Source organism: Exophiala mesophila, assembly GCF_000836275.1.
Source record: "Exophiala mesophila strain CBS 40295 unplaced genomic scaffold supercont1.3, whole genome shotgun sequence".
Lineage (NCBI taxonomy): Eukaryota > Fungi > Ascomycota > Eurotiomycetes > Chaetothyriales > Herpotrichiellaceae > Exophiala > Exophiala mesophila.
In genome coordinates, this window is record NW_015622506.1 from 4,857,429 (window position 1) to 4,870,692 (window position 13,264).

Consider the following 13,264-nt stretch of genomic DNA (forward strand, 5'->3'; position numbering starts at 1 on the left):
AAGGCATCGGCTTGAAGGTGTTTCCGAATAGTGGGTGAAGTATATGAATAGTTTTAACATTAGCCATTTCCACTTTCCGTTGTTCGCGGTCAATGTTTGGTTAGTGACGCGAAGCAATCTCTCGCAAAGCTCAGTAAATCTGGGTCCAGGTTGTTGAAGATGATATTCAGCATCCGTTGAGATTGCCCCTGCAAAAACCAATATGAAGTTTCTTGCCTGGACAGAAGCGCACACCAGTGCACCATCAACAGCAAAGCAAGTGGGTGATTGGCCTTTGCCATCCCAAGAAAGTGGTCCGGAAGCATCCGTGGCCAGCTCTCAACACCATTCCACCTCGCCCACGTGGCATCAGTTGCATAGCTGCGGGCAAAGCTTGACGCAAGTGCTGCCATGGCGTGGTCAAATGCTCGGAGATCCGGCTCATTGAGCTCTGTAACTCTGCCAACAAGCCTTGTCGGAAGTGATGCCAACTCTGAATATATGGCTGTGGGAATGTGAGGATAGCATAGAAGTATTGGACAAGGTGTCAGTTGTGATTTGGAAGAAATGTTGTAGGAGAAATGATTCGTTGAACGACACAACGATGTAACAGCTGAGATAATGAGAGGAATATGGTCTGCTAAGCTTGAGTGCCGCGGAATGATTGATGCGATCCAACCGATTGAAGCAGGCTTGCTTCTTGGTAGTTTCGAGATATCCCTGCACAAAAAGACAAGATTTCGGACATCTTCCAGAGAGCTGATACTGAAGTGATTGGAATCAGGAGTCGAATCTCTCGTATGAGATACGATCCAAGCGAAAACATCATTGACAATGTAAGGAGTTGAGTCCAGAAGGGCATCTGGTGGTATTTCGAGTGATTCAAGGCCCTGTAAAGCCTCACCCGACAAGCGAAGGGCAGAATCAGGAGGGAGCAACGGCTGCAGACCCAAGAGAAGATCACAGCCGCCATTTAGCATCGACAAAAACTCCAAGATCTTTGCTAGGCTTGAATCATTGTTTTCATCGTTTCTGGAGACAGAAATTTTGGCTTCTAGGAGAGCCTCCTCGCAGAATTGAATTCCGAGTAACCGGGCGAACGCCGTAAGGGCCGTGCTGGTCTGACGAGACGGGCTACCAATGAGTTTCCGGAAAGTAGCTAGCCCAGTTGACTGATGCCTAAGTCCCGCGCCATGATGGAAAGCACATTCATTATCGCTTGCCGCTAGCATTGCACTGTGGAAAGCGGCAGCACCTAGTATGCCGTGCATGAGGAATGTATGAGTCTTTGCCTGAAGAGGAATCACCTGAGTCCAGAAAGTGACTGGCTCTGTCCCTCGAGTGAGGGAAGACGCCGTGCTTGTTACGTAGTGATGCATGTACATCAGATCCTGTATGTGAGAATTGGTCAATAGGTCATCTTGGGCAGGACTCATTGTGTTCTCATGAGATATGGCCGTCAGTGTGGTGACATTTGTAGTCTGTGGCTCTAAGAATCGATGGTCGAGGTTCTGCTGGCTTGATTTAGGCCGTTCAAATAGACCGTCATGGCTGACCTGAAAGTAGCGGATTTGAGTGCCTCGGAAGAAAGTCTGCAGAAAGACTCGTTCCATTTGATCATCGACATCTCTGAGACGGACTGTTTGATGTTGCTGGTGAAGATGTTGGCTCATTCGTTTATAAGACACACATAGATGACCACATTTCTGTACAAGACACCGATATCCATCAGCGATGGGGAGATACGGGATAGGGCGCACATTTGGTGACGGGACCAAGACTTGGGCGGGGTCCAGCAACGTCAAATCGGCAACCAGGCTGAGCAAATCCCGGCGCTTCTCTCGATAAACACGATGCCTTAGAAGGTGACTGGGAATTGCCTTGGGCTGGATAGCAAACTTGCACTCTTTGCAGATGAGGACTCCATAGTCAGGTAAATAGACGAGCAAGGGGTTGAGGGGCTCAAGCTGTATGGGGGCGTTGGAAGTATATCCACCCATTCTTACATCCAAACCTTCCAGTGTTAGAGGTCGCAAATCGTTAAGAGAGTCAGCCATCGAGAACTGGGGTGTACAACATGGTGATCCTGGCGACACGATGCCTTCAACACAGGTGGGGCGAGGATAATACAGGAGAGCTTTGAAGAGGCACTGGTCAGAGTGGGGTTGAATATAGCAGCGTCATATATCAGCATTTTAGTCAAAAGTATATCTCTAGCGCCTTGGCATATGCACTACGGAGTCCGGCAGCATCGATCGTGGGGAATCCTCCGCAGTTTCCTTTATTGTTGATCAATTGAGGTCCTCATCAATCTTTCCCTGCGTTTCTCATCACTTCTTTTCTATCATTTATACATGGACAAGCCACGTTGAAAATGTCGACTTGGTCACCTTCATCTGTCCACTCTCTCACCAGGATTCTAGGCGTTGTCCACTAACTCTTCAATCTGACCCATCGCCAGCCTGCAAGTCGATTACCCACCGTCTCGTCCCTGAAAGCGAGATCATAGTCTCTCCCCTCCCATTCACCTTTCTATTGACATAAATGGCCGACTCATACGGTGGAGGTGGTCTCCTTTCTCCTCCAGTATCAGCATCTTCACCTGCGCCCAGTGCGGCTTCTGTTCCACAGCGAAATACGCGCCTCCCCATACCTCGTGTACATCCGCTGCGGCCTGGTTCGGCAAAGGAGATTGCCTTGATCAATTATCTGGATGACAAGATCCTCAGAATCACCCGAAGATACGCCAAAAAGTTCAGCAATGAGAACCAGGATATGGATAACACTCCAGGGTACACCACATATGACCAATTCGTCTCAGATGTCGATCCACTCGTTGATATTGTCTGGATCAGCGGTACACGTAAGTACGCCTCTTCATATTTTGATACATGCCGCGTTGGGTTGTACTTCTGGATCTTCCGCTTTTGTGTCCACAAGGAATCTCAATTCGCAGGCCTCACATCTGCCTTCCTGCCAGCTGTCGAAGTACCGCCCTGCAGGTTTCCCTTTCCATGTCTTCTGACGAGCATCTCTATAGCCACAATCCAAATCCCTTATCTACTTTCCCTTGCGGGAATGATCTGTGGCTACTCCCAAGCATTTCCATTTTCTACTTCATTCTTTTCAATCGTTGCCAGGATTGATCAAGGCTTTGCTTCATTACTACAACCAGCAGCCTCACGTGACACAGAATCGTCCATGCATCACACAGTTTCGATGACAGAAAAGGTCCGCATCAAGTCTTTGATAGAAGAAACTCGCGTCGCTGCGGTTAATGCAGCCTCTGCAAGTGGTGCGCTCTCCAGTCTTCAAGATGTTTCCGACATGGAAACCTACGATGAGGACAGCGACACTTCCCTCGAGCCCAACGATGATCAAGATACTCAAGATTCAGGTACACTATCCATACAATTGTCGCTATCCCGAGTCTACAAGAAAACTTTGGAGATACTGGGGGATTCTTTGATTGACAACACATTATCCGTGGACCATAACCAGTCACCTCCTCCACTATGATCGAGGCTTGCTTTATAGCTGCCTGAAATGCAACTGGTCGCTTCATGATGAAATTCCAATGCCCAATGCGTCAAATTACCCGACATTGACATGGCTCTCGTGATACCATCGCCCTGGTTGACCGAAGAATGTGCCAACACGCTCTCCGCCAAGACTCCAATGTTGATAGTCTCCCAGTCCAACACAAACATGTACGCCACAGCCCTGATACAAGCACTGAAAGACTGGGCACACAAATCAATCACTCAGCATCTTGGTTACTGCCATGATCATGTCTCCCAATGTTGCGCTGGAGCTCAAAGTCGCAGACCACTCTGCCGAAGAAGCTTTTGCCTGGACCAATCACGACTCGCCACGCTTGGCTGCATACTGCTCACCGACATCCAGCGCTAAGAGAGGCTATTGATGGTTGGATTCCCAATTGATGCCCGAGCCAATCTAGAGCACACCGATATCTCCTCATTTCCACATTTGGGCATCTCCTCTGACTACGACAGCTTTGTGGGGAGAAAATTCGAGCTTGGTCTAAAAGGTCTCCAAACCCTCGAGCTTGGTCGCCTCGACCATTCATCTTCAACATCTTAGAGTCGCTCCCCTCCCGATCAGAGTCTCTATCAATCAACATGAAGATCCTTATATTGGCTCTGCTCATTCAGAGGATTGTATGCTTTGCAATCACAAAGGTACCAACCGACGTGTCGATATCCCTTGCAAGCTCAACAGCAACTACCTCACCGAGTATCACTGGCCTCCCGTTGCCACTGGCCTCCATCGCCAGGACTGATGTCAACGTTCCTGATCATCAGATACCGTTCTCTGCACTAGTGACTATTGCGCCATTGCTGCCAAACCCTTTAGAGAGAAGACAGAGATGCTGGGACGACCGTGGATTCAGCGTCAATTGTGCCACTTGGACCGGTTACTACTACACTTGGGGCCCTCCAGGTGATCCTTACAGGGGCGGTCCAGGAGAGGGAGCAGATGGGAGTGGAGGTTATGGTGGCGGTGGCAGCAATGGCGAGGGCGGCATCGTATATCAAGGTCATGGCTACATGAGCTCAGTGAATTGGCCAGCCATCCTGGGGTTGGCGTTTCTGACACTCGTGTTGTTTGTCTAAGATGGAAGGCCTCAAGGTTCACATTTCACCGACTTTTAGCACGCTCTGGACGCGTTTGCAGTTTGTTTTACCGAGTCATACCAATCAATTGGTTTGGAAGTCCTGGCTCTTCGACATTACTAAGACATGACTTTCTTTCTTCAACAAAAGATGACCGAACCAATGCTCACTCCCCAACCGTGTTTGCATCCTCATCTCGAAAGCCGTACCCGAATGAAAACGCAGACCCCACGGTCTACATGATCTGGTCTACCATTCTTATGAGCCTACCTCTGACATAAGTCTCACTTATCTTTAGAACCTCGAAAAAGCCCTTGGCCTCTACTTCATTTACTCGGATTCAAAGTTCAACTCTCCATATCTGTCAATCAGCGAAGTTCCCTCGTCTGTATCGTTCAACTTTCGAGTCTACAGACATCTTCGCCCACAGATGATTCTTCCTCGCTTTCTCGATCTACAAGCCCCTCTGTTTCGAGGAATGGGTCGCAAAGGCAGAGCATGCAGAAGCCGATTCGCACAAAGTCTTTTGGTCTCACTCGTTCTCCAAGGCTTTGTCGCTGCGGATCGAGCCCTGCAGCCCAGTCAGGGTGGTCTAGTTCATCCAGTTCCGGCACCAGACAGCTCTGGCGATTGGGTGACGCTGACCGACCCTGCAACAATGGCACATGCGACAAACCCGATAGATACTCATACTTCGGACAAACCTGAGGTTATCATTCAGTCGATACCATCAAATCCATGGTTGGTCGAATCTGCGTCCACAACTGAGTGCTTTAATTTTGAATCAGGGTGGCCGACTTTATTAGGCTTGGGCGCCCCGTGCGAATCTCATCATCCGGGGCACTCTATCCCTGATTCATCTTTCACCTCGCCAACCACGACACCTCCTTGGGGTTCCCTGCATATAACTTTACCTGAGACAAGCAGCGGTGAAACATCACCCGACAGCAGCTCTTTCGATACAACATCCTTTTCCTCCACCACTACGGTAACGATGCCAATGTACTCGACCACCGTGATTATAACAAGAAACAGAACAGATACAGAGCGTGCAATGACGACAGCAGTCTCAGAGACATCCTTGTCTGAAAACCAGACGTTCGCTGTCGCATCACAGCCTATGTCCTCTGAATCGTTGGGTACAGCAGACGACTCGGACATTAGCACAAAGGCCGAGACGTCTCAAATAAACTCCACTGAATCGGTTTCAGCATCTGTCGCTCCATCCACTTCTACTCAAACCAACTCAAGCACGCACCATCCGTCGACGTACGTGGTCAGCGTCGTCACGACGCTCACGGAATGGGAGTACACGACCATGTCCCTGGTGGTGACAACTGTACCGACATTGACACTTCCAAGATCAACCATCACCGGAACCGCAGATGAAGCTTGTCAGACTCTACCATGTACCAGACGAAACAATACGTTTACAATGAGCAATACAGGATCATCGAATTCATCCCTCACCTCTGGCATCAGCACCCATACGACACACACTCTCTCCCTGAATCTCAATTCATCCACGGATCACCCCAGCACCAATACCAGCATCGTCATCAGCAGCAGCAGCTCCGTTCCCACAATAGGACAGATCTACACATCAAGCGACCTTGCCAGTGTTCCACATACATACCGACAATACAAATCCCACAGTAGAACATACACATCGGATCTAGGCGTCGTGACTACAACATGTATTCCCACGACGACAGTCACGGCCGCGCCACATGGCAAGGTTTCAACTACTGTCATTTTCGGCGAGTGTGGACCAGGAATTGGGCCGATGGTCACGGAGAGTATTCATGTCACCGAAACGGGTGGAGGTGACGGAGTCAATGGTGAGATAGAGATGATGATGATGATGATGATGATGATTCGGGATCCCGATGTGAAGCCTGTTGTCTTTGATATTGGCCCTATAAATGGGTATCAAGACCGAGATGCAAATGGAGATGGAGATGGAGATGGAGATGGAGATGGAGATCGAAGCAGCCATGACTATCCAAGCTATCCTTCAGAGCCTACGACTCTCAGTACTAGAGTCAATTCTAGGCAAGTGTGAGGGGGGAGAGGAAAGGGGTGGATTGGCGACGAGAACGACAGTGTACTAATAGACCGAACGTTACCACATGCAGAGACGCTAGCATTCACGACAAAGGGAGTGCTCCAAAACAGCAGTTGATGCAACAATAAATCAGATATTCAAACCCCCAGAGAGCATGAGTTGGAAATAGGCTGTTTCTCTATCATCTACTCTAGGCTCTTTGCTTGGTAGAAGAGAATCAATCCTTTTTACTCCGACGACCATCACCATTACCCATTACCATCATCCTCATCATCGTCTTTCTTCTTCGGCTCGAAATTCAACTGGTTGCCATTATAAAACTGGTTCCCACGCTTAGCAGCTTCAGCTCTCTGATCCGCCAGGGTTCTAACCCTGACTTTCGCCACATCGCGATCAGACGGGCCAGAGCCAGATTCAGAGCCGGGTCCTCCACCACCAAGAACGGAAGAGCTCGATGAAGACGACGGCGCATCCGATGGTTGACCATAGCCAAGGATGTTCTTGACACCGCCAAACACAAATCCTGCGGTGCCGCTGACCAAATTATACCCTCCGCTGACGGCGGAACTCAACATTCCACCGGCAGAACTGCCAGTGTAGGATTCTACGTAGCCCTTGACCGGGGCCATGACCAGTGTACAGCTGCCGACGATTCCAAGATCGCTTAGGGTGAGCTCTTCTTCGCTGGCCTCGATGCTTCGAATGGGTGATGGTGTTAGGATTAATTTCAGGTTATATGGTATTGTGTTCTCCGTTGTGGAATTGATCCATGGTCTTACATCTGTGGATAAGGTTGCTGATGGGGCGAAGGTAGACCGTAGGGTGCTGCCATCGAATGTTCGGACTTGTATCCGGATCTCACTGTTATTGGGACGTTGGGACCGAGCGTAGCTTGAGGATGCCGTGGTGGAGTCGCCCGGAGGTAGAATGCCTTTTCTTAAGTCATCTAGTCGGCGACGTTCTTCTCTGTCGGCTTTGATCTGTGCTTTCACTCGTTCTCGTTCATCGCGGGCTTTCTGTTCGCGTTCTCGTTGTAGTTTGATATATTCAGCTCGTTGGGCTTTTTGTTTGTCCGGGTCTGATTTCGAACCGACTTTGGGTTGGGATGAGGTTGCGGGGTTTGAACTAGTGGTGGTAATGGCTGTAGGGGGTTGTGATTGTGGTAGATTCGGAGGTGGCGAAGTCATTGATGTGGTGGTTGGGGCTGGCTGGGAGGAGGAAGATGACGGCACAGGCGCATCGTGGGATGAGGATGGAGCGGCGGCAGAGGATTTGCGTAGACCGGGGATTTTCAGACCTACAGCAGGGAGCCGTAGTAACCGCGATCGAGCATATTCGGAGAGTTCTGGGGGTGCTGTTGAGGATCGGAGTCTCGAAACCTCATCGTGGAATATGGAGATGTTGTTCATGAGGGAAAGCTGGGTCTGAAAGACTTCAGCGCTTGAGTTCCCCTCGTCCAAGAGTTTCTGAGTGTGATTTCGCAGGGCATCATATGCATTATTAGGTAGTCTCATCTGGCCAGGAGCTGGCTGGAGGTCAAGGTGTTGGATTGATGAAGATGGTATGAATGTCTGTTCTGTGGTAGCATCGGTGCGCCCAACGTGCTCTTGTTGGCTGGCTTCTGTGTTTCCTTCTGTTTCTATACCAAATAACGAAAGGAGGCGGGTTTTGAGGTCTCCGGGGGTTGTTTGTCCGGCCTGGATATTGGCTTGTAGTTGAGCATTCCTGGGTCTGTCAACAATTGTCCGGGAGATTATGACCATGGGTGTCTCTCACTTGATAACTATTACAGCCGGAGTACTCTGTATTGGGGCGATCGGTTGTAAGAAGGCCGCCTCTTGCGAGCCAGCCTGGAGGCGCAGTGCAATGGTCTGGGCTGCAATGGCAGAGGACAACTGTGATGAATGAGCGAATGAGAGCGGTCGTTGATTGCGACAGAGCATACAGAATCGTCCTTGAGAATTTCTTCCCACTGTGCGCTGGCATCCGTATCATCTACAGACGCGATGTGTTAGTAGGTCGACATAACAAGGGCTAGTGGAGGGGTGGGTAGACAGATATACCTTGTATGAAACAGAGCACGGCTTTGGACTGTTGAACGGCGAGTCCAATGCCACTCTGAAGGTCGCCCTGATGGAACATGATTTGGGCAGCCAACGCGTAGGTTTAGGGACAAGCAAGGAGGGAATGGAGAATCATATGAAGACGCAAGACATGAGAGACTGCGGTCATGTGAAGCGACGTTGATCGATCATGATCGATCATGACATTATTCCGTAATTGATAGAAGTGGAGTTGCCTTGGAGGAAAGGTGGAGACGCTGGAAGATCGTTCCTCCGTCGCCGTCATGGATTTATGAATATCATCAGATTCACTTCATCAATTCCATCAACACTATTGCATACAGCTCTCACCACCCCCTGCAGCTCCTACAACCCTCCTATTGCCCTCCTATTGCCCTCCTCACAATGAGGCTGCATGAGTTTAAGCTCATACGCCCATTGACGACCAGACAACGTCCTTGTCCGCGACGTAGAATCACCTTTCAACGACGACATGCTTCCTCCAAAACAGGGCCAAAGTCGGCCGACGACCCAGAATTTGTCTCAATAGTGGATGGTCCTGTGAGATTAATATCTACCAAGAAGAAGGATACAAAGCTTGGAATTATGCTACTCAGCATCATACCACTGACTGCCTTTGCTCTCGGGTCATGGCAGGTTCAGCGACTGGATTGGAAAACCCGACTCATCGCCAAATTTGAGGATAGACTGGTCCGGGATCCACTTCCCTTACCGCCGAGGATAGACCCCGACGTCGTCAGTGAATTCGATTACCGGAGGGTTTATGCAACTGGCAAATTCTTACATGACAAGGAGATGCTCATCGGACCACGGACACAGGACGGACAGGATGGATTCTTGGTAATCACGCCTCTAGAACGAGAAGGCATGAGTACAATTCTCGTCAATCGTGGTTGGATCACCAAGGACAAACAGTATCAGCAGGATCGAGACCCCTCTGCCTTACCTCGTGGGGAGGTTACCGTCTCTGGGCTTTTGAGAGAGCCCTGGAAAAAGAACCTCTTTACCCCAGACAACAAGCCAGCGGTGGGCAAGTTCTTTTTTCCTGACGTCCATCAGATGGCGGAGATCACTGGTGCAGAACCTGTCTGGATCGAAGAGACGATGCAACCAAGTTTACTTGTCTCTTACGACCGAGAAGCCAAAGGTATACCCATTGGAAGACCGGCAGAGGTCAACCTACGGAATAATCACGTGCAATACATTTTCACCTGGTAAGACATCCCTGTTCTCTATTTGATTGATTCATTGCTCATGGTCTCATTAGGTATTCACTATCTGCAGCCACCGCCCTGATGATGTGGATGGTGTTGCGAAGAAAGCCATCAGATGTCACCAGACGTGTTCGAGAAACCTCCAAATGGTGATTTTGTCCACTGACGATGGACTGTATAATATTACAAGGTCTCGGGCAACTCCAAGTCAGCCACAACCTCTTTTGGGAGAAGCTCTTTGGCCGCTTGACCAAGTTCACCTGATCCACCGAGTACTCTTTGCCGTCTCATCAACATGAGCATGTCGCTTGCGTCCACCCGCCTCTTCCGTCTGCCATGGTCCGAGTATGCCTCCAGGTCTTGGCCCACCTGCTCAAAGAACCAGTCGGTGGCTTGTTCGAGCGCCTTGACGTGGTCACGACCAAGCTTTGGTCTGCGATTGCCTAAACGATCTTGCGCTTGAATGGCAACTCTTTTGATCAAACTTGCCGGAAGTGAAGGGATCACTTGACCGTTCTGTGTCATTTTGACCTTGCGGCGCCGAGGTACTGAGGCCTTTGTGGATGACACTGTCGGCTTCGCAACAATTGCCTCGTCTGGTTCCTGGTGTAGCTCAGATCTTGTCGATTCGTCTGCGACACTCGCCGGGATATCTTGGGGCGCAGGTGGAGAACTCGGTCGAGGCTCTGGCAAGACATTTCCTGCTTTGAGATTGGCAGAGGTCATTTCATCCACAGGATTCTCCAACTGGAAACTCTCATCCATCGGTGGAATGTTGACAGTACTGTCGTCATGTAACAACAGTGTGGGCGACTGAGCAAGATGTCGCAAATCTTCCGTCTCATCTGGAAAAAGCATGGGCTCATCATTCTGATCCCCATGGTTATAACCCTCCAACTCGACTTGTGGCTTTTCTTTGAGGTGCTGCTCCAAGTCCGAATCCCGACGAAATTCCAACTCAGATCCAAAATCACTCATCCTAATACTGCCAAAACTGTAGCGTGATAGTCGTCCCGTTGGTTCTTCACTGATCGCTCTCCTTCCCATCTCACTCAAGATGGTTGGATCCTCGGCATTATCAACGTCGTCATCCATGTCACCACCAGGACTCGACGGAGGAAACGAGGGTCTTGATGATTTCCGGCGGGCGACGATGCTGTCGGAATGCGGACCACCAAAGTCGATAGATTTGAAGGTCAGCGTGGGTGCATCAGGATCGTCATCTGGCAAGATTGAAGGCGTTGGAACAACCAAAATCTCACTGTCCTCGTCCTCGTCCTCTTCTCCTCTCCACAAGGGTAACAAGCCCGATGTATTATCATCTTCATCCAAACTATCTTCCACATCGAGCGTCAACCTCGGTCTCTTAGACAAAACTCCATCTTCCTGGTCGGGCGTGTCATGATTTTCTTTATCATCATCGAATCTCCTAATTGTCTCGTTCTTTTCCACTTTCTGCGCCGTAAGCTTTGCCAACCGCCGCAGAATACCTCGCGCAGACTCCGGGTTTACTATCGTGTCGCTATAGCCTCGCGTTCTGCGCACATATGCTGACCGCGATCGTGCGGCGCCACTTCGTTGTTGAAGGGCTCGAATCGCGTGTGGTGTGGAGGGTGCATATCGACTGGGGGTTTGTGAATTGCTCAGTTCTCCGAGAGGTTGTTTCTTGCGTGTAGACATGGTGGGAGATGTAGACTGGCTTTCTTATTTGTGTGTTTGTGCGTATGTGTGTATCGCTGGTTGTGAGGGTTTGAAGATGTTGACAGTCGCGTCTGCAGGTTCAAGATGCGATGATGATCTGCAGTGAAAACGCGTGACTGTGACGCCTGTTCACGTGACCGGCTATCGGGCGGATTATTCCGTTTTGTAAGTGCATCCGTTACCGGAGAATAACCTCGTCTCAATGTGAAGCCAGTGTTTTCTATACCTCGGAGTGACAGAGCGACTAGTTTTCTTCTCTTTTTTCTCCTTTACCTAGTTATGCGGGACGCAGATACAGCCCGCCAATTCTCGCGCTCTCTCATTATTTAGTGGTGGATACAGTGCGGCACCTGGAGATCCTCTCTCTGTGTACTTTTTGAACAATGGCTCGCTCAATATACCGACAGGCCAGCCTAGCCAGATTACAACAATGTTCTGAGCACCTGCGCATGAACACAAGAGGATTCCAAAGCTCTAGTCATACTCTGAAAAGCCAACCCAGCACTTCTTCAAACCCCTCATCTGAACATATCTCTTGGGCGGTGGAACCATGGCAAGCCACCAACATGCTTCATTTGCGACGAGCATTGAAACCCCATCTAGACGCTGGAGAACTCGGTGACTATATGCCTCCTGGATATCAAATGGTCTCTCACAATGAAACCGCTCCCGAAGGCGAACTAGCAGAAGATGGCGCCGAATGGAAATACGCCCCTGGACCAGAATGGACGTTCCGAGTATGGGCTGGAGCCAACTTTCAATATCTGAAACCAAAGATCAAAATCACCAACCACGCCGAACTAGTCCTTGGGACGGAGTCGTTCGAAAGTATTCGATACAGTGGTAATCCGACCGACGTTGATTGCAAAGCATTTGTAACCATCGCCAAACAGTACAACCAGGGCGACAGTGAAAAGGGAGAAGTACTCATTTCAGAAAAACGACATCTCTGCTTCTTGAAACAAATCCCCGAAAGTCTCAAGACACCTAAAGCAGCCAAAACTCTCAAACCACCTACTCACACTGATTCAACATATCGATATACCATGACTCCAACCCCCGAACTCCTCTTCCGATTCAGCGCACTTAGCAACAATGTACATAAAATCCACTATGACAATGAATACGCCAAACAGGTCTATGGTGTACCGAACTTGATTGTCCATGGTCCTTTGACTGGTGTTCTGATGCAGGAGGCTCTCACCAAGTCGTTTGCTGATACAGCCAATGCAGGAAAGGAATATGTGGTACATGAATTCGAATATAAAAATATGGCACCATTGTGGGTGAATGAGGAGATTACAGTGTGTTGCAGGCTGGCTAAAAGTCAGGATTCATCATCGGAATCGATTCAGCTTTGGGATACTTGGGTTGAGGTTACGAAAGAAGGGGGAGCAGCACTTGCAGTCAAGGGACGAGCCAAGGTTGGTGTGAAGAGTCTTTGATAGACATTCTAGGAGGAGGGAATGATACCAAGTAAAGCCAGCTGCACCTACCGTACTGTAATATCCTCCGTAAATACATATACATATACACCCGTGACACTGTCTTTTTATTATATACAACATGTTTGCGATGACG

General features: G+C 49.5%; 6 protein-coding genes across 6 annotated transcripts; 4 read left to right on the forward strand and 2 right to left on the reverse strand.

Annotated features, from left to right (window-relative positions):
- Nucleotides 1–2,315: 2,315 nt before the first annotated feature.
- PV10_05212 (uncharacterized protein) lies at nucleotides 2,316–3,498 on the forward strand (the record flags this gene model as incomplete). The annotated part of the gene is made up of 2 exons (XM_016369841.1): nucleotides 2,316–2,842; nucleotides 3,020–3,498. Exons 1-2 carry the CDS (start codon nucleotides 2,524–2,526, stop codon nucleotides 3,496–3,498), a joined length of 798 nt encoding a protein of 265 aa, XP_016225629.1. The 5' UTR covers nucleotides 2,316–2,523.
- Nucleotides 3,499–4,121: 623 nt separating this feature from the next.
- PV10_05213 (uncharacterized protein) lies at nucleotides 4,122–6,681 on the forward strand (the record flags this gene model as incomplete). The annotated part of the gene is made up of 2 exons (XM_016369842.1): nucleotides 4,122–4,529; nucleotides 4,915–6,681. The coding sequence occupies 2 exons, from the start codon at nucleotides 4,122–4,124 to the stop codon at nucleotides 6,679–6,681; spliced, it is 2,175 nt and encodes a 724-aa protein (XP_016225630.1).
- Nucleotides 6,682–6,810: 129 nt separating this feature from the next.
- Nucleotides 6,811–8,917, reverse strand: PV10_05214 (uncharacterized protein). The gene is made up of 4 exons (XM_016369843.1): nucleotides 8,748–8,917; nucleotides 8,630–8,679; nucleotides 8,461–8,579; nucleotides 6,811–8,409 (listed from the first exon to the last, which is right to left on the reverse strand). The coding sequence occupies exons 1-4, from the start codon at nucleotides 8,824–8,826 to the stop codon at nucleotides 6,933–6,935; spliced, it is 1,725 nt and encodes a 574-aa protein (XP_016225631.1). The 5' UTR covers nucleotides 8,827–8,917; the 3' UTR covers nucleotides 6,811–6,932.
- A 178-nt stretch (nucleotides 8,918–9,095) lies between these two features.
- PV10_05215 (uncharacterized protein) lies at nucleotides 9,096–11,378 on the forward strand. Its single transcript, XM_016369844.1, has 2 exons — nucleotides 9,096–9,982; nucleotides 10,036–11,378. The coding sequence occupies exons 1-2, from the start codon at nucleotides 9,153–9,155 to the stop codon at nucleotides 10,133–10,135; spliced, it is 930 nt and encodes a 309-aa protein (XP_016225632.1). The 5' UTR covers nucleotides 9,096–9,152; the 3' UTR covers nucleotides 10,136–11,378.
- Nucleotides 10,166–11,662, reverse strand: PV10_05216 (uncharacterized protein; the record flags this gene model as incomplete). The annotated part of the gene is made up of 1 exon (XM_016369845.1): nucleotides 10,166–11,662. The coding sequence occupies one exon, from the start codon at nucleotides 11,660–11,662 to the stop codon at nucleotides 10,166–10,168; it is 1,497 nt and encodes a 498-aa protein (XP_016225633.1).
- Nucleotides 11,663–11,914: 252 nt separating this feature from the next.
- On the forward strand, nucleotides 11,915–13,224 carry PV10_05217 (uncharacterized protein). The gene has a single exon (XM_016369846.1). The coding sequence runs from the start codon at nucleotides 12,067–12,069 to the stop codon at nucleotides 13,126–13,128; it is 1,062 nt and encodes a 353-aa protein (XP_016225634.1). The 5' UTR covers nucleotides 11,915–12,066; the 3' UTR covers nucleotides 13,129–13,224.
- The last annotated feature ends 40 nt before the right edge of the window (nucleotides 13,225–13,264 follow it).

Coding starts and splice junctions, on each gene's coding strand:
- PV10_05214 (XM_016369843.1), bottom strand. CDS start 8,826: ATGTTCCATCAGGGCGACCTTCAGAGTGGCATTGGACTCGCCGTTCAA. Junction 8,680..8,747: donor CGTGCTCTGTTTCATACAAG/GTATATCTGTCT, acceptor TCGCGTCTGTAG/ATGATACGGATGCCAGCGCA. Junction 8,580..8,629: donor AAATTCTCAAGGACGATTCT/GTATGCTCTGTC, acceptor CATTCATCACAG/TTGTCCTCTGCCATTGCAGC.
- PV10_05215 (XM_016369844.1), top strand. CDS start 9,153: ATGAGGCTGCATGAGTTTAAGCTCATACGCCCATTGACGACCAGACAA. Junction 9,983..10,035: donor GTGCAATACATTTTCACCTG/GTAAGACATCCC, acceptor TGGTCTCATTAG/GTATTCACTATCTGCAGCCA.
- PV10_05217 (XM_016369846.1), top strand. CDS start 12,067: ATGGCTCGCTCAATATACCGACAGGCCAGCCTAGCCAGATTACAACAA.